At 39.5% G+C, this 26368-nt stretch overlaps 1 protein-coding gene across 5 annotated transcripts in view; it reads right to left on the reverse strand.

The window, feature by feature from the left end:
- The window catches only part of RAD18 (RAD18 E3 ubiquitin protein ligase), a 115883-nt gene that overhangs the window by 15914 nt on the left and 73601 nt on the right, over positions 1-26368 (reverse strand). For 3 of the 5 annotated variants that reach the window (XM_034776480.1, XM_034776481.1, XM_034776479.1), the window contains exon 12: positions 21192-21254. The exons of 1 other annotated variant lie outside the window; for it this stretch is intronic. In XM_034776480.1, the coding sequence (XP_034632371.1) occupies positions 21192-21254 (63 nt within the window). Of the gene's footprint in view, positions 1-21165; positions 21255-26368 lie in introns of all 5 variants that reach the window. One more of the 5 variants, XM_034776483.1, reaches the window with a different exon arrangement.

Here is a 26368-nt window from a genome sequence, read left to right on the forward strand (position 1 = left end):
ACTGAAATATCAGAGTCCCCACCATTTTTCAGGGAGAGCTGCAATTTGGTCTTGGAGATCTCCCTTGCAGGAGGTCATCTGAACAAAGGGAGATTATTTCCCTTTATTATTATTTCACTTGCTTTGTCCTGCAATCTCTGTTACAAATGTGGGGTACTGCTGCTGCCCGATCTTTTTAACCTCCCTAACAGGGACAATCACAGCAGGTTTTCTAATGCCTTTGGTGTCCAGTTTAGGTCAACACACTCTTCTGAGAAGGGGTTACACGTCTTCTGACCTCAACAAATATCTTGACATGTCATGCAAAAGAAGCCAGGACACCTTTCATCTGCACAGGTTGCTTGGTGTTAGACCCATTTCAGGTGGTTCCTTTCTCTGGCTTCAAATTCTCCTATCAATCTGACCACCTCTGGTCACTCTATCATCCAGTGCCAAAGGACCTCTGCACTTTGTGTGAGACCAACAGCTCCACCATCCCCTTTGATTATTGACTTATTTTGCTCATGAGCATGGTTAAGTCTGATTGCAGAGAAAACATGTTGTATCTTATGAATGGTGAAGTTCCCGTTTAGAAACACTCTAGCTGTGTCTGGATGCATGCGTGAAGGCTTACCATATCTAGGAGGTGAACAGGAATCCAACAAGCATAATTAGTATGAGCTAACACAAAGAACTAGGGTGACATCTTTCCAATGCATTCAATGTAGAGAGCAAAGTTTTGCCTGGTGGACTGACAGCACATAGGTCTATATAAGAAGTTCCAGATGAAGCATGGGATGCCAGAAGTGGAACACTGGATTTTTTTTTTTTTAGTTTTTGCTTGTGACGCAATTTATCACACCCCATGGAAACCTCAACTTCCCTGAGAGCTTGGGTATACAAAGTATATGCATTTTGGAGCAAGATGTGTAGATTGCTGGTAGTTACTTTGAGATTATGACTAGTATATGTAATATGAGACACTTTCAAGGAGGAGTCAACCATTCCTGGGGAGGCCACTTTGGCCTGAACAAGGGCTTCTGTCCATCTACTATCTTCTAGCCAATCTCCTTTAGACTTGCCATTTCCAGATGTATACCACCCAGGATAATGATAAATTTGTCCTCTGCACACCCAAACTTTATGTTTGATATGGTGAAAATGGGCTGATCCACAGTGATCACTGATACTTGGCATGACTTTAGGTAATGTGCAGAATTCCTTATAACACTCATGGTGTGACATATCATTGCCACAGACTTGGAGTCGTCTAGAAGGAGTGAAAGAAGAACTGTGATGGCCGGGGTAAGTCTGGCACTGGCTGTCTGCTGGCATGATAAGCTACCTAGGAAATGTCTTGATCTCTGTTGAAGGTATCCAATCTTGCTGCCTGCCTTACTTGATCAAGCCACCAGCATTCTTCTTGCAGGGCTTGCGTAACCAGCTGGTAATCATTCTTGATATCAATATTTGCAGCAGGGATAGGAGCATTGGTTTTCTTCAAAATCAATGAAGTCGTCTTCACTGATGCTGCAGTCTCACAATCTTGGGTGAGAATTTCATAAACGACTCCCCCATCTTGAGTACTAGGATGCTGAAAAAGTGATATCCCAGTTCTGTGGAAGGAGTCTGTTGCTGTGGTTGAGCTAGGATTATTCTCTATGCTGTCTATGGCCGCAGTAGTGAACACACCACCATGAAGCTATAGAGGACAGACTACATTCTCATCCTTGAAGTGTTGTCATGCCCTGTTTGCTATGCTGGTAGAGAGGGCCACCACTGTCAGAAGATGGACAATCCAAGTTTAAAGACAGTATTAGCTTACTTTTTCATGTCTGTGCATGAAGCGTCAAACCAACGTAGATTGGTAAAAGTGTTTCTCAAGCTTTGTTGTGGTACAAACTTTCTATTCCTTCATGGAGAGGGATGTTGTTCTACTGCAACTCAAAAGTAAGGGTAGCCGGATAAATGGAAACTTGTTCTGACTGAGTTTTAATGTTTGGATTATCCAATATCCTGGGCATCAGTACCAATATTGACTCAGGCACAGATTTTGCTTGGCATCCTGGGTCAAATGATCCAGTAAACTCTGTTTTCATTTGAAACGTGACTTCATATAATTTTTGCTGTTTGGGCCAGGTGAAGTGCTGCTTCGTCACAGTCTTCCTCACATACTTTTTGGAAGGCTGGTCCAATATCCTGATTGAAGGCAAGGAACATATTGTGTCCTTCTCTGTGTGCTTGGAGATCTGGAATGCGTGAAAGGATACAAGACTTTAAATTTAGTGCTGTGAATGTGCCCAACCAGTGTCACCCTCAGCTGTTCTAGCCTAGCAGTAGAGAGCCTTTTGAGGTTTCTATTTAAAGACTGGAGCCAAGTCTTCATTCGGTCTTGTCTCTTCAATGTATACTATCAGTTCAGCAAAAGCAATTCCACGGGACATCATCTGTATTGCTTTGCTCAGTTTTCCTCTCCTTGACTTTGGAAGACACCAAACATCTTGCATGATCATGATACTCTGTCTCTTGCGCCACACTCAGTTTTGCAAGTAAGTGCTGGTTTTGCACCTGGCATGCACACCTGCAGATTCTATTAGCAATGTCAAGGGTATAAGCCTCATGGAGGTCTTTTGATGGTATGTGCATTTCACAAATAAAGCATGTTTCTTTTTCTGGAGGTTCTTTGTGCTGGTCACTTAAATGTGTGCATTTCCTCTACAGTTCATCAGGGCGATCCATAGCTTTCTCAGTTTTTTTTCCCCCTTGGCCCTTTTAAGTTTGGTCCTGTCAAACATGATGTAGCAAGATTTGTGCCAACACCACTGTTCTTGTTCAAAGTTTTTTCAATACCATCACCATCATTTAATCTATGTATTTCAATGGATATGGCAAATGCATTCAATTTATGGAAACATCTGAAATCTTCTGCTAGAGTCAGAGAACCAATATGCTCTCTTTTTTTATTCTTCTGGATTAATCAACTCTGCACTTTTGTCTTCCTGATAAAACACACGCTGCTCCAATCAGTAGATGAAAGGGATGTCTCTGTTGATGGCCCTGGCTCTCAAACAAGCTTGAATCTTTCTGACATGTTTGAAGTACTATCAATATCCAATAGTAATCCAACATCTTTCACTATTGTGTACAGTTAATATTACCCAAATCACCAAGCAGTTTTCATGCAACAAAAGTAGCATCTGAAAGAAATGACTAAATTGTGCCACGACCACAATGAATCAAAATATGTTCTTACACCAATGTTAAGGTCAGGCTGAAGCAAAACCAAGAATATATCCCTTGTATGTCCAATTGTTAAATGTTATTTGCCAATTATGACAATGTTATTAAAATTGCTGCCATAGCCACATGGGATGAGTTGGCGATGGCCTCATATCTGAAAATCTTTATTAGGTCATGCCCTAAGACTGGCAAATTTCATTGTTTTACCATAAAACCCACAATTCCACCTTATTATGTAGGGATATTAAAGAAGATACTAAAGTGATTCCCCCAAGTGACAGTGACCCCCTCATAATTTGGCCCCCACACTTTAAAATCCAACAGTTTCACCAAGTACAAAAATCTCTTGGGTCTTCTGTTAAAACTTGTAAGCTACTGTCTGTAGAAACCATTGATTATATCTATCCTGTGAAAGATATTTTACTACTATGTAAAACTTACAAACAAGTTAACTGACTTTGTTCTTGAAGTAATTGATACAATGTAAACAAACACTATAAGCTGTTAAGTGACTTTCACTTCATTCAATGGCTCCTAGGACAGACCCCCACCCTCTGTGATTAAAGGGCCGGGAGTCTCAAATGAATTAGCACACACTCTGAAAGTGGTGGAGACAGTAAATTAAAATATGGTTAAGGGATGGAATGTATGCTGATGAATGCTTGATATACATGGATGGTTAGGGAGGTGCCAGCCTAGAAAAGGAGTATCCATCTGCCGAAGAATGTGTCAAGTGGATGACCAGAAACCCCCGGAGGGTAAACTGGGACCCACCCCATCACCTGGAAGGATGAGAAACACAAACTTTGGACAGTGTGGAGCCACCAGGAATGTGCCACTTTGGACAGGAATGTGCCATCTGCTGATTGAGTCAGCAACAGCAGGATGAAACAGCTCCCATAGACTAACATAGGAACTAATTCCTATAAGAATGGACTCTAAAGACTGATGACTGAGTCTCTGGTTCTGCTGCCAGCCTCCAGGAGCATCAGGTGCATCTGACACAGACTCGGCTCCATCCTCATGACCAAGATACCTGGCCAGTAACTTGGCATGAGCAACTTCTAGGCTGGTAACTATAACACCTATACAGAACTTGAATGAATGATTGTGTGAATGAATCTCTCTCTCTCTCACTCTCTCTATGTATATGTATGTGTGTATGTATAAGAAATAAGTAGTCAAACAACGTTGTTTACTTTTATCTTTTGCTTTATCAGTATATTTACAATAAATGTGGCATCTTTGCCTTATCCCTCTTAATAAGATCCTGCTGGTTTTTATTCTATTGGTATAACATTTTGGTATAATAGGCATGGAATGTTACAGATGGTCTTTAGCAATACAGAACATTCTCTGAAAGTAAGCATGGGTTCAGGTATTTCTAATCCATCTGGGGAATAAGAGGTGGCGATTATAGGACAAAAATGACTGCTGAAATATCTGAAGGAATTAGTTTGAGAAATACTATATATGTTTGTGGAACCCAGACAGTCATTAAGTAAATTTATTAATCTGAAACAATTATTCAGTTGTTATGACTACAGATCAAATGATTCTCTGAAACGAACCCAGTTAATCAACAGTGTTTATGTGAAGTGGGACAAAATCTTATATGTTATCCTACCATTAACAAAGATGTATTTTAAAGTCAGTATGTTCTTTGCTTTAAGAAAAAGGATATTATATATTTTGAGAAATGTAACAACAAAAGTGCAGATTTGCCTATAATTGTCCTAAACTCTGAAGCAGACTTATTTTTAAAGGATGGGGAAGAAAAAAGGTCTCTCACTCCACTAGAGTTTAGAAAAGAGATGGATTAATCTGAAACAAAGACTAGAATGTACTCTTTGAGACACTGTTTTTCAAGGAAGAGTTCTACAGGCGTTCAGGTAATGTTCATACATTTTTCAGAGTAATTATGCATTGTATTCAAACAGATTTTCAGAAGTGCTCACCACCTACAGTTAAGGCCAGACTTTCAAAAGATGGTCAGCATTCTGTAACTCCCACTGAGAACAATGGGAGCTACCATATACTGAGTACTTTTTGAATGCGTAAGTGGGAACTGCTGGTAACAGATATTTTGGAGGAAAAAAAATCAAGCCTATAACGTCAATTTACTTTTATAGTTTCTGCTGGACTAGTCCTTTTACAATACGCATTTTATTATTCAGCCCTGTTCCCACAGTGTGCTCTACATGAGCAAACCCCTCAGCCTGTGATGAGTGCCACAGAAATCAATGGGGCTTTTTGTGGGCCAAGTGGTCAACTTACTTGGAAACACCTTGTATAATCAGGGTCCAAGACTTCAGTTACTGAAGATTTTTGTTTTAAAACAGACTCAAGTACACTAATACATTCATTTTAATGACAATAATGGGTTTGTTCACTTAAGTACAGATCCACCACTGAACTGTAGATAAACTGGTGTCACTCCATTGAAGTCAAATCCCAAACAAGTACACTTGCCCTTCTGCTAACAAATGAAGATTTTAATATTTTTAGAGACGGGGATGAGGTAAAGAATCCGTAGTATTTTAAAAAAGTATTTACTTGATCAATTACTTAATGGAGGAAGGGGGAGGAAAACAGGGAAAAAACCCCAACCCAAACCCATAATCCCAGAGGACATAGCTGCTCATCTCCATGTCAGGAGAAGTGAAGTCTAGGTAAGCTAATAAAGGTTATTAACAGAATCAAGTAAAATGAATGGTCATTTAGCCATGAAATAATAGTTTCATCAATATAGCAAAATACACTTAACTGGTGCACCCGGATGGCATCTAAAATTGCCAATTAAGCTATGATCTCATTAAACAAATGTCTACTGAAACCTAGCATGCTTTGCAGTGATGCCAGACTAAACATGAATTTACACTGTACCCATGAGTTTAATTAAAAACAAACTAAGCTAAAATGAATATAATGAATTTAATTGAAAGGATTGTAGGTTAGTTAAGAAGCCAGTCCGAAAAACTCATTTGGATACCAGAATGGAACAACTTTGTGGGATTTTTATGGAACAAGAGCCTTTAAGGAACCAAGAAGCAATTAGCAGCTGTAAGATACAATAAAAACCTTTAAGAAGGGTATATGAAAATAGACTAAGTAAACAAAAGTGCTAGTAAGCCATTGTGAAGCATCAAATACAAACAAACAATTGGAAAAATATCAGATCCTAGGTAGTGACCCAATTTAGATGGCCATGACAATCAGCTATCAATTAAATGTATGCTATTACAAGGGTAATGAAAATCACCCTTGTTTAAACCTCATCAGTGCTGATCAAAATCTATTGTGTATTTACCAAAATACAAATATACTCAGAATGCTGATTATGTCAAATTGGCTCCTTACTCTACAGATCTTCCCTGTACGTCAGAGTCATATCTGCTTATTCACCAAGGCTATTCGTTAGGCAATGAGTTGTAACATGAGTGGACTCTTGTGCCCATGGAAAGTTCCACTGAAGTCAATGGGAATCTGCCCATGAACACTACATTGCAGGATTTGGGTTTACATCCCAATCCCAAACTCCCTTTAGCTCTACTGAGCAAATGCGGGTATAGAAAGGTGAAGCTGGATTCTCCATTTTGTTTCATAACCGCCTCCAACAAAATTTGGCATTTATATTTTAACTGCAGGACCTTTACTCTTGGAGAAAAGGAAAGGTTGATTTTCAGATCCCATGTCAAGCTGACAGTGTAGAGTTAAAAAAATCCACATTTTTTCTTCTACTTGTACACTGAGCAAATAGGATCTGAAAATCATCTACAATAAATACAGAAGCCTTTCATATTTTTATAGTCACTGTAGTAGAAAGAGAGCCTAAAATGTAAGCCCTTATATCAAAGGGCTGGTATGAGGCCTAAGCTAAAGTAGAGGCCAAGCTTTGCTAATATAAAGTAAAGTTAGCAAAAGTCAGGCTGTGAGCAAACGTCAGGCTCTGCAAGCTTGCAAGTTCACAAAATCTGGCAAGAACAGGGCTGATATTGCAGAAATACACATTCCTAAGAAGTGCTAGTCACAAAGTACTTGTGCGAACACATCCTGATATCAAGTGGTACCAACACATCCCGATATCAAGGATGGTACAAAAACATTCCCCAAGGATAACAGGAATACACTGACCCCTCCTAAAAGATAAGGTCAGAATGACACTACGTAATAGAGATGTTTTAATCAAACCAAGATGTACAAGGTGATGGGTGATGATAAGCCACGTCAGGGGGCAGTAACTAACTATGTCAGAGGGACAGTACTAACTTTTTTGTATCGTGGTATAAGATTTATCTCAGAGGGAGCATCTTTGTGTAGCCTAGGGAGGAACAGAAAATCCCACCGTTGACTAAGCTGGTCCATTGTTACGGGCATACATGTATTAATGGTCTGGTAGAGTCTGCGAAATACTAGTAACGTGCTTTGTCAACAATAAAGCTGGCTGGGTGCCTTCATCCCTTAACAGAGCTTGTGGTCATTGGGTGGTTCTGCTGTGTGCCAGCTGTCTGTGCAGGGCTGGGACAGCACACAGATGAAATACACGCACACACAGCCAAACATTACATCAACATCTTACCACAGTCACCTTTCAGAATAAAATATTTAATGGGGAACCGTATAGGTCATGTATTGAGAAGTGGAGATTTTCATTTGTCTGAAGCTATTCCACGTTGCATCTGATTGTACCTGGTGCAAAACGTACATGGTATACAGTTTGCAAAATGAACTTGTGTTCTCATACCAGTTTTCAGTGTCATCACCCCAAAACTACTGCAACTGCCATGCAAGTTGGCTGAATGAAAACAAGCACTGAATGGGCATGCAAACTGAATTACTCTCTCACCCTCAGAAGTGACCCACTGTGCTGAAGCACAATGGAAGGGGAGGTCTGGGGAAGTTTGCATTTCCAGTGCTCACGGCATACCATTTCTGTGGATAACGACAAACTTTCAGACTGCATGGCTGTCCATCTGGTACCCTTCACATCCAACTCAGGGGCTCCACCCTCACCTGGGAGGTACCTTCCACCAGCACCAAATTTCACTTTGTTCTCAAAATTAAAAAGGAGAATAAGAAATGGAAGAATCTCCTATATCAGCAATATACTTATTATAACAATTTTCCTCTGCCCCCCTCCCTGAAAGGATACAATAGAAGTATACATAGATTTTTTTCTGCAGTTTCATTAATACCTCAATAGAAAAACTGCAATATCCAGGTTTCATTCAGAGTTCTAGTGAAATTGAATGGTGAGTCGGGCAGGACAGGATCCACCATTGCTAGGTGAGCTTGCTCTCTAACACCCACCCAAACCCTATAGACCTGCCCTCCATACTGGGCCAGGAGACGCATGTGTGTGCATATGCCAGAACCCAGTGATGGGCATAACAAACCATCTAGAACCTTGCCAGGACCCACCATTTGAGAATCACTGCCTTAAATGGTGTCTGAAGGTCTAGGAAGGATTCAGATTCATATCTTGAACCAATATCTTGTGTATAGATGTCCCCATCATAAAGCCATCACCATGAAGATTTCCAGTACAATCTACAGATTTCAGTACTGAGCACCTGCTATAGCTCCTCAATTTCATTAGATTTGGGTGATCTGCACATACATTCCAAATTACTTTGTTTGCAAGCCTCCTTGGCATATTTGAAAAGGTAGCAGCTTGATTTGTTACTTCTCCAGAGGATGAGAAGCAGCAAACAAAAAACAAAATAAACCTTTCTGAAAGCAAAGGGAACATAAAAATTGTGCTTTAATACATTTCAGGAATGAGCCCAAGACTTAGGTTAAAAAAAAGTGGCCAAAAGGCCAGTAAAAAGGAATACGATGTTACCAAGCTGCCCATTTCCACACTTTTCTTTAATAGCTATTAAGTGCAATAAATAAAATAACTAATCTTTGGATTTACTGCTTCAATATTAACTTCTAACTGGCGTATGTCAATGTACACTGATTAGTGCAAATAAAGGGGGACTCCAGAAGATTAATGTAACATCTCTATGGTGCTCATTAAAAGCTTTATGAGACTAGGCAATTTATTAACTGCAGCATATGAATACTAAAATATCCTTTATTAGCTCTACCACTTAAATTAATATATACAAATCATCCTGTTGCAATCAATAAAACTGACAATACTGCCCTGGTTTGGAACTTTTTCATTTTCAAACTGTTGTGTCTGAACAAAGGTAATGCAACTGGAGAAGTTGGTAAGATCAGACCAACTTTAAGTTACTGGAAAATAAAAGGTCTAGAATTCAATTAAAATCCAAAAACTACAGTGTCAATTATGCTCTGTCTTGATCTGCCTAGGGCAAGGAATAACCAGATTAGCTACCTGAGAGCAGAAGTGTATAGATTGTCTTTCAGAGGACCCTATTCGTTTTGAAATTTGTAACATACCTGTCACCCTCATACTAGGTGTACTGTCAAACACTAAAAACAAAACTATTGCCATCAAATAATCAAAAGAAAGACCCTTTTCTGCCACTGCCACTCTCCACCTTTTACCCTCAGATACCCTCAAATTCTCTCATAGCCACTAACCCTGAAAAGAAAAGGATAAATTACAAGGCATCGGCATCATACCCTAACGGCTGCCATACTGGGCTGTGGTATATCCTGCCAAAGTCAAGGACTCCCCATTGAAAGCACTCTGTCATCTGGCTTCAGGAGTTCAACAAAAGAATCCTAGCTGATTGTTCCAGCTCTGAGTGGAGACCGAAAGGAGTGCATTAGAAAAAGCGATCTGTGGAGAAGTATCCAAAGCTAATTTCCCATTCATAGAAATACATTCCGCTGCATCACCACCACCCTACGCAAATTAAATTACTGAGCTATCCTTTTACTACTCAACACAGAGCAGCTAGTTGACATATTCATTGTAATCCATTCAGTCCCAAAGAAAGCCTTAATTCCCAACAGAATAAATGTCATTAGGGTGGAAAACATGAAAAACACATCAAATAAAAGGTTAGAGGATTGTTAAATGTTCTGAATCAGACTTGACAGAAAGAATGGTCATTTAGCTGAGGAATAATCATTTCTCTATTAAGGTTACAAAAATCATCCTGCTTTAAAAATCATAACAATGAACGTCAGCTGTCCCATACAACATAAAATTGTATGGGTAGTAATATTTATTAGCCTCTTCTTCATAGAAAGGAAATGTGGCTTCAGAGTAATAATTAAGTATTTTTAAAAAGTGGTGTTTAAAAGGGGACTGTCAAGTTAAAGCTGCAGATTTTGTGTTTTTTTGGATAAAAAAAATCTTTTTTATTGTACCTATGTTACCAACAAGTAAGGTAGACAAGGTTCCTAGTCAGTTTTACTCTGTAGGTTCTCACACTCTAGCACAATACTGTAATGTTGGATTTGCAAATACTAAGTGGGTAAACATTTCTATTTGGATACATATTTTAAAAAATTTCCTCCCATCATAAAACCTACATTTTGAGTCTGATCGCAGAATCATAGAACTGTAGGACTGGAAGGGGCCTTGAGAGGTCATCCAGTCCAGTCACCTTTACTGAGGCAGGACTAACTATTATCTGACCACCTCTGGTGGGTGTTTGTCTAACCTGTTCTCAAAAATCTCCAGTGATTGACATTCCACAACCTCCCTAGGTAATTTGTTCCACTGCTTAACTACCCTTACAGTTAGGACATTTTTTCCTAATGTGTAACAACCTAGATCTCCCTTGTTGCAATTTAAGCCAATTACTTCTTATCCTCAGTGGTTAAGGAAAACAATTTATAACAACCGTTTACATATATTACTGTGCCGCCCACCCCTCCCCCATCTTCTCTTCTCCAGACTAAACATAGTTTTTTCAGTCTTTCCTTGTAGGTCAACGTTTTCTAGACCTTTAATCATTTTTGTTGCTCTTCTCTGGATGTTCTCCAATTTATCCACATCCTTCCCAAGGTGTGGTGCTCAGAACTGGACACAGTACTCCAGTTGAGGCCTTATCAGTGATGAGCAGAGTCAAAGAATTACATCTCATGGCATGCTTACAACACTCCTGCTAATACATACCAAAACGATGTTCACTTTTTTTGCAACAGTATTACATTAGTTTGTGTTCTACTATAACCTCCAGATCCTTTCCTGCAGTACTCCTACTGAAGTAGTCATTTACCATTTTGTATTTGTGTAATTGATTATTTCTTCTTAAGTGTAGTTCTTTACATTTATTGAATTTCATCCAACTTATTTCAGACCATTTCTCCAGTTTGTCCAGATCATTTTGAGTTCTAGTCCTGCCCTCCAAAGTGTTTGCAACCCCTCCTAGCTTGGTATCATCCACAAACTTTATGAGTGTCCTCTCTATGCCATTATCCAAATATTTTATGAAGATATTAAATAGAGCTGGATCAAGAACAGATCCCTGCATGACCCCACTCAATATGCCCTTCCACCTTCACTGTGAACCACTGATAACTACTCTAGCTTTTCCCAGTTGTTCACCCACCTCACAATCGGCTTGTCTAGGCTATATTTCTCAAGTTTGTTCATGTGCGACAGTATCAAAAGCCTTAGGGCTTGTCTACACTGTCACTTCACAGTGTTGTAACTTTCTCATTCAGGGGTGTGAAAAAACACCCCCCTGAGTGCTGCAAGTTTCAGCGCTTTAAAGTGCCAATGTAAACAGTGCACCAGCACGCTATTTCTCTCGTGGAGGTGGTTTTTTTAGAGCGCTGGGAGAGCTCTCTCCCAGTGCTATGCCGCAACTACACAAGCCACATTAAAGCGTTGCCGCGGCAGTGCTTTAACATTGCCAGTGAAGACGTGCCCTTAGTAAAGTTGGGATATATCTACTGCTTATCCCCTATCCACAAGGCTTGTTACCCTGTCAAAGAAGGATATTAGGTTGGTTTGACATTATTTGTTCTTGACAAATCCATGTTGATTGTTAGTCATCCCTTTATTTTCTTCTAGGTGCTTACAAACTGATTGGTTATTTGGTCCAGAATCTTTCCAGGTACCAACGATAAGTTGACTGACCTATAATTCCCTGGGTTGTCTTTATTCCCCTTTCTATAGACAGGTACTATATATGCACTTTTCCAACCCTCTGGATCGCTCCCATCCTTTACAAGTTCTCAAAGATAATTATGAATGGCTCAGAGATCTCTTCAGCTAGTTCCTTAAGTATTCTAGGATGCATTTCATCAGGCCCTACCATCTTGAAGACATCTAACTTCTCAGTAATCCTTACCTTGTGCTTTTCTTGCTTTAGCCTCAGATCCTACCCCATTTGAACTGATGTTCACTATGTTAGTCATCCAATCATTGCTAACTTGATAGGTGAAAATTGAAACAACTTTGGCCAATGCTGTGTTTTTGGTGATTGTCCTTCCTTCCTTGAGTAATGGGCCTACCTATCTTTGATCTTCCTCTGGCTTCCTCTGGCTTCCCATCTGTATTTGTAAAATGTTTTCTTGTTACCCTTTATGTCCCTAGCTTATTTTTTGCCTTGGCCATTCAATTTTGTCCCTACATGCTTGTGGGGTTTTTTTTATATTCATCTTCCATAATTTGACATCGTTTCCACTTTTTATATGACTCTTTTTGGAGTTTTAGGTTGTTGAAGATCTCCTGGTTAAGCCAGGGTGGTCTCATACCATACTTCCTCTCTTTCCTATGCATTGGGATAGTTTGCTCTTGTGCCCTTAATAAGGTTTCTTTGAAAAAACACCAACTCTCCTGAACCCTTTTCCCCCTTCAGACTTGCTTCCCATGGAATCTTACCTACCAATTCTATGAATTTGCTAAAGTTTGCCTTCTTGAAATCCATTGTCCTCATTCTGTAGTTTTCCCTCCTACCATTCCTTCGAATCATGAACTCTATCATTTCATGATCACTTTCTCCTAAGGTGCCTTTCACCTACAAATGCTCAACCAGTTCCTCCAGTTTGTCAGAATCAAATCTAGAATCGCCTCTCCCCTAGTTGCTTTCTCCATCTTCATTCCAAAAATATATTGGATAACCTATGCCCTGTTGTATTATCTTCCCAAAAGATGTCTGGGTAGTTGAAATCCCCTATCACCACTAAGTCCTGTGTTTTGGATGATTTTGTCAGTTGTTTAAAAAAAGCCTCATTCACCTCTCCTTTCTGGATAGATGGTCTATGATAGACATCTACCATGACATCACGCTGGGTTTTTTTTACCCCTTTTATCCAGAAACTTTCAACAGGTCTGCCTCACACTTCTACTTCAATCAGTGCAAGCGTATGCATCTTTGATATACAAGGCAACACCTCCTCCCTTTTTTCCCTGGCCTGTCCTTCCTGAACAAACTGTACATTTCTATACAAATATTCCAGTCACATGAATTATCCCACCAAGTTTCTGTGATGCCACGTATGTCATAATTATGATTATTCACCAGTATTTTTAGTTGTATATTCCCCATATTTCTTGCATTAGTAAACAGACATCTAAGATGTTCATTAGGTTTCCCCGCTATATTCCCTCTAGTCTTTTCTTTGTCCCTGCTGTGACTGCCTGTTTTCCCCCAGATTCCAAACTTTCACCCAGGTCTCTCTGTTTTGGACTTACCTGTGGGCTTTTGTCTCATACCATTAAACCTAGTTTAAAGCCCAGTTCAGTAGGTTAGCCCATCTATATCCAAAGATACCTTCAAGAAAGCGGAAGACTATCACTTTAACCATTCTTTACCTTTCAAAGTTGATCTAAGTGCCGGAAAAAAGGTAAAATTTATATAAGAGTTCAGTATTAACTTTTATTTTTGTACCATATGTTGAAAAGCCTTCTTCCTATATTTATTAGATTTTTCTGTTTAGTATACTCTAGATAGAAGATGACAATATATTTCACAAATGTTGGCTTTTGTTTTAAAGAGTAGCTAAACTATAGTATAGTATATGGCTACGAAACACTGATCAAAACTATCTGCTGTGCCAGTTGTATCATGTTACATAGTGCAGCTGCCAGTTGCATCTATTTCTGTCTTAGCAGCGTATGACTATCCTCGCAAGAACAGATTACTCAAGTCACAGAATAAACTTGAAATTTCATTCTATGCAGATATTATACATTTTACTATTTTAGCTTTACTGCTTGACTTCTTCCAAAGTAGGAGACTATTCACCAGTATGACAGACTGTACCCCTTATGACAGGTTCCCCCCCGGGGTGCCACCTGGAACTGGGGTACCAATGAGCCCCTTGACCCACCAGCTAGGGCTCCCTAAGAGATGATACAAGCAGGCTGCAGATTCTTAAAGGGCAAGCTGCACTTGCTTTACAGCTTGGAATCCCCAGGTGTTTCATTCACAGGCTAAAAACCCCTTTAGTTTGGATCCAGCACTTCCCCCAGTTCAGTCTTTGTTCTTCAGGTGTTTCCAGGAGTCTTTGTGTGTGAGCGGTGAAGAACCCCGGATGATGTCACTCCCCTTCCCTTATATAGCTTTTGCATATGGCAGAAACTCTTTGTTCCCAAAGCTAGGTCCCCAGACCGGTCAGTGGAAAAATACTGACATCCCAAGATGGAGTCTAGAGTCATGTGGTCTCATCACATGTCCTTGTAGAGTCATAGCAGCCATCACTCACAGGCTGTTTGGAGCGTTCACAGGAGGGAGATAAGCTTCTTCTAAGCCCTACTGTTTTTTCCTACTGGCCCATTGCCCTGGATAGGCCCTTTCCCACCCACTATCTAGACCCATCTTGTCTAGTGGGCGTTACCCAGGTGTAACTACATTTGAAAAACAGATGCACAGTCAATATTCATAACTTCAGATACAAAAATGATATATGCATACAAATAGGATAATCACATTCAGCTAATCATAACTTTTTCAATGACACCTCACATGACTTATCTTGCATAAAATACATAATTATGACAACTATATCAGAATAATATCACTGAAGAATATGGGGAGCAGTGTCACACCTCTATATTCACAACTTTTACAAGACTCAAATTTTGTACAAAATATGCTTTGTGAGGTATCATTTGAAAACTCATAATTTGCTGATCATTATTGTCCTGGTAAAATATTGTGGCAACATTGCATGTAAATATTCTACTGCCTGATGTTACTAAGGCATATTCCAAATTTGGAGAAGCAGCCCAAACCAGTTCCTCAAAGACAAACTGACACCTCAGCCAGGTGTCAACAAAATCAAATGGACTATCAGCCGGGTAAGTGGCCATTTTTTGGCAGGAAAAAGGGTGTGAACGAGAAATTTACATTTTGGCAATGGAACAGTTGAAGGTTACCGTGTAAACAGACTGGCAGTTGCCTGAACCCCAGCTGGAGATGATTCTCAAAGAAAAGAAAAAGATATAAAAATGAGGAACAGAAGACACAAACCACCTCTCTCCCCTTATCGCTACTCACAGCATCAACAATGTTTGAAAGACAAAGGCAGTATCATTTAACTTGGGAAGTGGTCCTGGCTGTAGGAATCCAGCCAGATTGCTGTGAGCATATGGGGCGAGAAACCTTTTGCTTTAAATTCACTTAGCTTGTAAAGTTAGGTACTAGTTTGCATTTTACCTTTTATTTCTTTGTAACTAATTCTGACTTTTATGCCTCATTACTTGAAATCACTGAAAATCTAACTTTTTTATTTTATCTAAACCAGTGTGTGTTTGGATTGAAGAGTTTTGAAACCCCCCATTTGAGATAACAGGGTTTGTGAATATCCTTTTCTATTAATGAAATGACAGACTTTTTATGAGCTTGTACTGCACAGAAGGAAACAGCTGGGAAGTACAAAATGTATATTTCTAGGAAAAAGTCTGGGACTGGGTATTTGTTGGTTTCACCCCAGAACAATTCCGAAGTGGCTGGCTCGAAGTACTTATATAACTCAGCTGGGAGTAATTTACATGCTAGAGGAAGTGTGAGAGCAAGGCCAGTAGTTGCTCTCACAGCGAAGCAGTGTAACAGGCATCCCAGATTGGAGAATTGAGTTCAGCGGTCCAGACTGTACCCTTGAGAATGTTACTAATGTCTTCTTCACTAATATATATAGAAAGATATATTAAATGAAGTTATAAAACATACAGCCAAAATCTGTAGCCTATCCATCTACTATTTGACATAGTATCCCCTTCTTGCAAATATTTATAGAAAAGTATGTGATAACAATGGTCTGTATCTGGCTTGACTAATTATAAATAAACTCAGTTCCACACACATGCCATTCTGACTGTTCCACAATGTACCTGTTTGTGATTTTACATCATAAACTCTTCAGGCTAAGGCACTTGTTTGATATAGTTTACCTATTGTACAGCTCAGTGTCCACTTACTGAAGTATAAATAATGTTCTCTAATTAACCTGAAGAACATGAAGCATAATCAAAGTTGTAGTTTACTTTCTGCTCTAGATTCTTGTGCACAAATCAACCTGTCCACATGTTATTACAGCTTGGCTGAAATAAACCTATCAGATGTTTGACTAGATTCTCTGGTTTAGAAAATTACCAGGGGCAAGAAATGATTTTTCTATGAACAAGTCATCTTGCTAATATTAATTTCCCACACTGCTGTGCAGGAATATTCTGCATAGGAGAACAGAAACTCTGCAAGTTTCAACTGTCTCTTCCACTACAGAACATGGTCTGCAAACCCACAAAGAAGCTAATGGTTCCACTCCCTTAACTTTTGGATTTCTGCTCAAACCGAATCAATTATTGGCACTCTCTGGATCACAGTTTCAGTGGTGCAAAAGAGAGCATAGGATTTTTATTCTGTCATCACTGGGAAAACTAGCCACATGTCATTGCCTGATAGTTTAAAAATGGTGGCCTTCCAGTTTAAAAATGGTGGCCTTCCACCTATGACTCAGAGGATGATGATGATGATATTGGGAAAATAAGAGTCCCTCCACCTGGGAGAGATTTTTAGCTGCCCCATTAACCTTTGCATGACATTCTCAAAATACATGGCAATGATAGAAATATCCTCACATGGAAAGCACGGATCAAATACTTGTACTTTACTCAACAAAAAACAAGGCTGCAATTAAGTCTTATAGTAAAATATTGAAAAAAATATTCTGTAATCAGTGAGATAAGGTGTTACTATTAAGCCATGAGCTAAAAAAATGGAAAAAAGGAAGATATCCATCTAGCTGATGAGAAGTGATAAAAATATTGTCTAAAGGAATGAAAGATATATACATTGCTGCAGTTTGCTTTATTCATGCATATGGCCACATTACTCCACATGATCACTGTGGAAGACTCCAGCTGTGGTCTAAGAAGCAAGAAACCAGCCTATTCTTCTTGGAGCATATAATGAGACCTCTCTACAGTACAGGACCAAATTCTCTCTGAATCTTTCAGCCCTCAGCAAGCGGGCTGTGCTCTGGGCAGATTCTGGGCATCTAAGGGAGAAGGATTCCTTCTCCTCCAAGCAGTGGGACCACTCTGCAGCTGCTGATGCAGCAGAGCCCTCTAGCAGCTGGGCTCCCCCTTTTCTTTGATCCTGCTCCCATTTCAAGCCAGTGGAAATTTTGCCCCTCATTTCAATGACAGCAACATCCAGTTCCATTGTGTCAGAAACTGTTAACTGATGATGTTTCTTTTATATTATGGGATATTATGAATTAAACAAATTGATAAAGATGCATTTTCTAAAATCTGGAAACTACATTTGAACTGAATACATCTAGCTTAGAACAAGCTCCCAGTTCATTATGGATAATGTGTGAAGTCTTCAGCATAAGAAATGCAAATATATACCCTAATGTGCTTTTTTGGTTTGCTTTTATAAATTTCATCTAATTTGTATTATGCTTTCAGTGGACATAAAATATATCGATGATGATTTCTCTTTTAAGAAATTGTAACCCAAAAGGAAACATTCCGAGCAGTGGAGGTCAAATGTCATGCTTCAAACAATCATTTAGGACAAATCTAAAGACCTTTCCTTCTTTCATCTGATATTGTCAGATGATTATTATGTTTGTCATCTGCAATAACTTCTCTGCTGATTCATATTTGAAAAACGCACTGTAGTCATTTTTTGACTAACCAAGTTTCAGTCAATAAGCAATCGCTTTTATATGGTGCACCAAAATGAAATTTGTTGATCTGAATGTATCATTTTGTAGAAACATTTACAAGAGTACGGATCTGTTCTGCAAAGGTGCATCGTGGTGGTGTGGGAGAGGGGGAGGAGTTCTCACCACATTTGACCTTCCTCTTCAAAAAAATAAATAAATAAAAGCAAATATGTAAACATGTACCCTGATTTATATGCTGATCAAAAATGGGAGACTAAAGAGAGATATAGGTAGCTTCCTAACTACCTATCAAGATGGAATATTTTATATACCTCTCTCCCCTCGTTAACCACAAGAACTGCAAAGAAACAAATATAGTTCTCATTTTTGTAGCTTCTTAGCAGTATAAATCTGTTCCTTAGCCACTTTTATTTGTTACTTTTTCAGCCTAATAGTTGCCTTTGAAACCAGTTATTAGTATCTGAAAGGAAACAAACCCAGCAACACTTTTTCAGTACCTTGCAGTAATGTTACCTGAATTGAACCAAGAAAGTGACATTTTCAGAGAAGTGACTAAAGGTCCCAGATAAGTCTTTATGGACATTCCAATTGTCTAAAGAACAAATGCAAGATAAATATATACATATTTTGCCAATGGGAGGTATAAGAAATCACCGCAAATCACATTGCTGCTGGGTTTGGGAAAAATAACATGTACAATATGTCATATTTTAGCCTTGAGTTATTTTCGTCCCATTTTCAACTTCACTTGACAGAATAAAAAGGTACAATCTATTCTACCCCTTTCAAGCCCAATCCTAAAATAAACTACTGCCCCAATAAACTTCAAGAACAGGATCTCTTAGATTTATGTTCAAATGACATTCAAAATAACTGTAGATAAGCAAAGGGGACCAGAAACCAACTCTGTCATGTCACGCTCGATAGTATGTTATGGTCCAAGTATTATAACTCATTTGAAGGAGTTTACATCCCTTACTATGTTGCCAAAACCTGCATATCGATCATACAATGATACTCGCATGTGTCTTTTCAGGAAGAGGGAGTTTGAGGAAGGAGTCAAGCGGTTCATGCATGAGTATACCCTAACTATTAGGAGTTCTAACTCCTGCCTGCTGCAAAGGCAGCTATGGCTGCTTGCCTGTTGGGCTAATGTTCAGCGGTTCTCAAACTTTAGCAACACGAGGACTGCCGTTTTGATTTTGAAATTTTCATGGACCCCCAAACCCACCACTCAGCCACAGGCCCTGCCCCCTACTCCACCCCTTCTCCCAAGGCCCCACCCGACCCCATCTCTTCCCCACCTCTTTCAGCCACCTCCCACAAGCGCGCCCTGTCCATGCTCCTCCCCCTCCCTCCCAGCGCCTCCTGCATGTTGCGGAACAGCTGTTCCCCTGCATGCAGGAGGCACTGGGAGGGAGGGTGAGGGGTTAATCAGCAGGGCCAGTGGCCACAGGCATGATTCTGTCCCCTCCCCAAACGCACCCAACCCCCCGCTTCTTCCCCTCCCTTCCAGAGCCTCCTGCACACTGCTGAACAGCTGTTCCCTGGCATGCAGAGAGGAAAGGGGAGGAGTTGATCCCTTGGAGTATCCTCCATGGACTCCAGTTTGAGATACACCGTTCCAGACAATGGAAACAGCAGCAGAGAAAAATCATGAGGAAAATGTTACAATGCAGACTACAGCACTGGAAAATAGGTACAAGTGAATATTTTATGCTAGTCTGAGTAAATCACTTTTAGGTGCTGTCAGAAATTATGCTTATGAACATTCTTCTTCTAAACATCACACATTTCTCTTCTAACCAAGGGCTGTTCTACACTAAACTTCTAATGATTACTTATTTGATACTTTACTACTGATTAACATTCCCATTGATTTCTGGCACCATTATAATCAAGGCCTTGTCAGTGTTTCCATTATAAACTGTTATTATCCAGTACAGCACCATACTTTATTGAGTAAATAATATACACACTTTAAGAGTTCCAAATTTTATTTCAGTTATGGACTATGAGGTTTATGAAGAGCAGCATCAATCTACTGAACACACATGTTCTTGGGATAATTTCCCCAATTAACTATTCTAAGGACTTCCTTAAAAAAATTAATTCACAATTAAGTCGGATAGGATTCCTCTAATATCGCCCTCTTATGCCCAACTACTGCAGCTGGCATGATATTCAAGCAGGGATTCCAGCACCAGCAGAGGGACCTTACATGCAAAATTAGTTCAGTCCTCTGGGCATACTGGATTTTTCAGAAATACTAACTAGTCCAATCGTATGACTTAAAAAAAATGTCACAGTCTCGCATGACAAACTGCAGTATTGTTGCAGAATCCTTCCAAATCTTGATTTCTATTTCCTCTTCTGAGGATTTTAGAAATTTACTGGGGATAGGGCACCGGACTGGGACTCTGAACACCTTGGTTCTATTTCTAGCTCTGCCACTGTTGTGTGATCTTGGGCAAAACCACCTATCACTCTGTGCCTCTATTTCCGCTCCCACCCTTTGTGTGTCCTGATCAATTTACACTGTAAGCTTTTGGGACATGGGCCATTTCTCACTATATATTTATACAATGCTTAGTACAATTAAGCCTGATCTCAGATGTGACCACTAGACACTACCATAACGCAAATAATTAAAAAGTTATTTTCTGTTCTAAAAAACGGGTGAGCTTTTAAATGCAAAGGAGCGGGGACTTCTCCCACCACACAAAAGGAATCCAAAATGAATACTTGAAATAAAATGTGCTTGATTTGTAAAATTTGTGATGCAAAATCTTCCAACATTTCTAACTCCATCGTGGCATTCTTAACTACAAGTTTTCTGTTACTTGTTTATTTAAACCAAGCCTTTTTATTTATGCAGAGGAAACAATTAAATGGCCTAAAATAGTCTCAACCAATTACCTCATTCATCCATGTACTGTACTCACTTATCTGATGACTCTGAAACCATCTCAACTTCTTGCAGATCTCTCAAAATATCTGAGCTGGAGCTGAAAGGATAATATATAAAAAAAAAACACCTTTTAGTCTATTTATGCAATCCTTGACAATTATCCAGAACTGGACTTTCAATAATAAATTAATTCTCATGGAACTTCTTATAGCTCCCCGATTCTCAGGGAGATTCGTAGCTGATCAAGGCTCCAGTATAGGTTAGTGAGGCTAAAGGACCACACACCAGCTGAGCATAGCCAGAAGGCAGTATGTTCTGGCCACTTCTCCTTCCCACTTCTTGAACCAGAGCTCACTGTGTGAGCAGGGAGGAAGAATCAGCCATGTTGGTGGAATTCTCAACTGGCCAGATCCAACTGCTTTCCCTCCTCTTTGCACCAATCACGTAGTACAAGGGGGAGGGGCGCATATTAGCATAGAGAAACTGGCCCTTTAGTTGCCATTTTGGTTAGCATCATGAAATAAAGACTCAAATGTATTATGTGAGCACCACCATGGAGCAGTTAAACATGACAGCCACAAGATTAACGAGTCTGAAGGAGATGAGAATAGTAATCCTTGTCTGTTTACAGGGTCCATCATGCACGAACAGTTTGACTAGGTAGATTTTAACGTAAAGAGATTGTGTCGAGTTTCTTTTCAAAGATAAATATTTTCCTGTCAAGTTTTCTGTCAAACCTTTGATAGCAGAATATCAGAATGTCAATTTCTTTACAAAATTTATCACCTCTGTTGAAGAACGACAAATTAAGTGTAAAAATCCTAATCATACTGAATTGCCATTTTCCAAACAATAAACCAATGTACTGTCGTTTTGGCTCAACTCCACTCCTTGTCCACCTCTCACAATCATTTCACAGGATTTTTTTCAAGTGTAGGGAACCTATTCATGTTATGGTGAACAAACTCTCCAAGCACTAAAATCATGTAACGTCATTGAAGAGAAAAGCTTTTTTTTTTTTAAATAATTTTAATATATTGGATCAAAACCATGAAAATGTACGAATAATTTAAGCACAAATAAGAGAAAAATGAAAAAAAAATCCCTGTTCAAACTAACGGATGATAAATGTCAGAGTTTCTTATGAACAATTTAATTACATCATGGTCACTTGTGGAGCAAAAACTTGCTGCTTTTGTGGAGCATCACGAATTTTATTCCCTAATGACTCCCATCTGAACCTCATCTTTCCAATCTCCAACTGATTCCTTCATTCCCAACATTCATATTGCTACTGCATCTGCTCCTTCTGGCCAAACAAATAATCTACTTTATATTTCCTCCTGCCTGCCAACTGCTGCTCCAATACGTCCTCTTGCTCGGTTTCCAACCCTCTCCAGGTTTCCCAGTGCACCTAATCTAAGCCAGCTCTCCCGCTACCTTCTACAACCTCTGACACTCCACACAGCACCAGGATGGAATCTTAATGAGACAGAATGCCATATTTTTAAAAATAATTTAAGAATGACTGTGCCAGTGTGCGGCCTGTATATGTGGCTGGGAATCGGTATCAGAAGTTCCTAAATCCCAGTGCAATGCTTAATATACGAGGCAACACTGTCCCAGTCAGTGCTTGAATCAAACAAGTACATCATTTTCCGACTTTCCTGTTAAAAATGACAATTAAAGGCCAGAACTTGTACATAAAAATTAGGATCTGTTCATGCATTACCAGTTCTCTTCTTCTTGCTGCTTATTCCCCAGATGAAAGTACAATCCTTGATTGCAAAGATTACAATTAGTTGCCGTAGAGATAATTGTGAAATCACTAAAAGGATTAGGATTTCAGAGGAGAAATAAGCTACCAAAATCAGATTAAGTGCTATGGAACAGTGAGACTTCTTATGCGAATGTGCCTGCAGCGTTATTGTAGAAAGCTTGGGATATTACCTCACCCATTTTGTGTCTCTGTGCAAATGTGCTCAGTCACAATGATGAAAAGGGAAGATAAAAAGCAGAACCAATGGAGGTATACGGACAAAATTATTTCAAAGCAGAATGGGTTTTCAAAGTTTCCTGCGAAGCATTAGACTTTTTCCAATGACTCCTTCGGAGCATTTGTGAACAACTGAATAAAGAATCGGTAATTAAATATTATAAAACATATAGACTACCATAATCTGAAATTAAGAGCAGCGATTGTGATTATGGGGTAAATATCTTTCTCATGCACCAATTCTGGGCCGTAGGGCTTGGTACAAGAGAGCCCCACTGGGGCCAACGGGAAGGAATTTTGTTTCCCCCACAGGATGCAGAATGGGAGAAAAGTTGCTCCATGACTGCCTGGGATCTCCATTTGAGTTGCATCTGGCTTACGAACGGACACTTGCCTGGTGGGCTCAGTAACTCTCCAGATCAAGCTTCAGCATTCTAAACAAGCTCCAAAGGCTGTTGTGTGTGCGTGAATGTATACAATCATTAACATGGCTACATAAACATAAACCACGCAGCTGACAGCAGTGAATGACAGCCTCTTCCCCGCCTCCAAACCAAACAGAAATGTCTGACACCCCTCCAATTCCATCCTTCCCACAAGCAGGAAAGTTAAGAGGAGAGGAATGATTTATCGTGACCTAAGTAGAAGTCACTTGTGTTACTCAAATTCAGCAAAGCGCTTAAGCACATGCTTCACTGTAAGCACGAGCAATCCCATGAATTCTGAATGTGACTACTCATGTGCTTAAACACTCTGCTGAATCAGGTATTGAAACATCAGCCCTGTCACAGAGCACCAGCATACTGTACCAGCTAAGAGCTGCAGAAACAAATGGACTGTGATTTTATAGTTAATTCAACTCTCAGGGGCTGGGGAGATGGGGAGGAAATAATTGGTTTGTTACTGTGCAATAATTCAACTAATCTGAGAAAGTTAACTAAAGTAAAAAGATACATCAGAGCGCCTGAAGGGGAAAAAAAAAAGTTAATTTGCCATGCCCTTTATAGCCCCATAACAAATAAGCATACTTAAAGAAAAAGAAAAAAAAAAAAGAACAGCAAGCAAAGGAATGCAAAGTAATTGTTGCCTGTCATATAGTCACTTCACTGTGCATAGGTAATTTAAGGATCTCAGATCACTCTGGGTTTGTGGGATCTTAAATGCCGTAAATGTCCAGACACAACAGAGCTCATTAAGAATGGAGTAGCAGGCCTGCCTAGTGGTCTAACGAGAGCAAATTCTGTTGTCACGGAAGTGACCACTGTCTGAGTGCACACCCTGGAAAAAAATATCCCATATTATTCTTGAGATGGCTCCTCTGACCAAGGCAGTAATGGAGATATCCTATCTCCTAGAACTGGAAGGGACTTTGAAAGGTCATCGAGTCCAGCCCCCTGCCTTCACTAGCAGGACCAAGTACTACATTTTGCCCCAGATCCTTAAGTGGCCCCTTCAAGGATTGAACTCACAACCCTGGGTTTAGCAGGCCAATGCTCAAACCACTGAGCTATCTCTCCCCCTCTGGGTATCTAATATTATTGATGTTGTGAAGTGCATTATCGCTTTAAACAAAGGTTATGCCATGATAGAAAATCAACAGCTGATTAAAAAGAGAATGTTTTTAATATAAACACAGAAAAAGAGTTCTTATTTCAAAATAACATTAATTTTCACTGATAGGAAGTTTATCAACAGCAGCAGAGGTGGCCGGACTGTTGTGTATTTCACATGTTGAGACTAAAGGCTACAAATTCTTTATTTCCAACATACTCTTCAAATCTTTACCATGTTGCCTTCTAATCACATTACCACTATGTTACCATCTGGCTGATCACTTCTGAACATAATTCCACCATGATTATGGAAATGGAAATAAGGTTGTGGAACAAATATTGGTTAACACCACATTGTTCATGCCCCTATCCTTAGTCTGTCTTGTCTATTTAGACGGTAAGATCTTTGGGATAAGGAGCGTCTCTAATTCTACAAAAAGAACAAGGAGTCCGGTGGCACCTTAACGACTAACAGATTTATTTGGGCATAAGCTTTCGTGGGTAAAAAACCTCTCTTCTTCAGATGCATCTTTTTTCTCATCTGAAGAAGTGACTTTTTTACCCACGAAAGCTTATGCCCAAATAAATCTGTTAGTCTTTAAGGTGCCACCGGACTCCTTGTTCTTTTTGTGGATACAGACTAACATGGCTACCCCCCGATACTCTCTAATTCTAGTATATAGCTCAAAAGGACACTGTACTTGGCCGGCCCATTGGCACTTCTACAATGAACATGATTAATAAGAGCAATTTTAAATGATAAATAGAGTCCAAAATATGGAGTAGGGATTATCTCTATGTTTTTCCTTCTTTAATTGGCAAAGTAAATTACCCAATAATTAATAGCATAAGTGCTAGATATTTATTATTAATGATGTACAAGCTTTGCACCAATATTAAATACTCATATGGCAGAAATTTTGCCAACTAAATGCCTTCTTTTATCATGCCTGTTTTTAAAAATGACAAACCTAGTGCACTTTCATTATAACACAAGGATAGTAAAACATTTTTGACAGCTGGAAGTCTGAGAACTTCTAGAATACATTTGGGAGCAGATATAGAACTCAGTAGCTTATGCCTCAGGTCAGTTAAAAGTTAATTATTCTACAAATGAAACATGATTGACCTCTGGGGAAAGATATAAACTTGATTTATAGAGCAGATACACAACTGGCTTCACATAGCTGTACTGTCATCACCTCACTGGGATCCACTCTCCCAATGATGTCTCCATACAGAACAGTATGTGGAAGAGGAGCATAAAAATCTGTCAGGGGGTTACAGACAAAGAGATAAAAGCCATTAACAAATCTGTCTGATTATCTTTCCTACTGATTAACTATCAACTCAAAGTTGACAGAAGTCATGGTCCAACTTCAACCAAGAAGTACTGCAACTACTCCAGGTGCATCCATCAACGATGTACCATTCAAGCTCACTGGCAAATTTTGCTACCTACACAGTTTTGTTTCACGTAATTCAATGACTGATGACAATATTATGAAATGCATTGGGGCAGCCAGAGGTGCCTTCAGAAAACTTCACAAAAACGGTGTCAGAACTGCAAACAAAAATTGATGTTACCATGTTGTCGTCATACCACACTCCTAAATGGCTGAGATACATGGACTATTTATCAATGCCACATAAAATATTTGG

This window comes from Trachemys scripta, chromosome 7 (genome assembly GCF_013100865.1).
Source record: "Trachemys scripta elegans isolate TJP31775 chromosome 7, CAS_Tse_1.0, whole genome shotgun sequence".
NCBI classification, from domain to species: Eukaryota; Metazoa; Chordata; order Testudines; family Emydidae; genus Trachemys; species Trachemys scripta.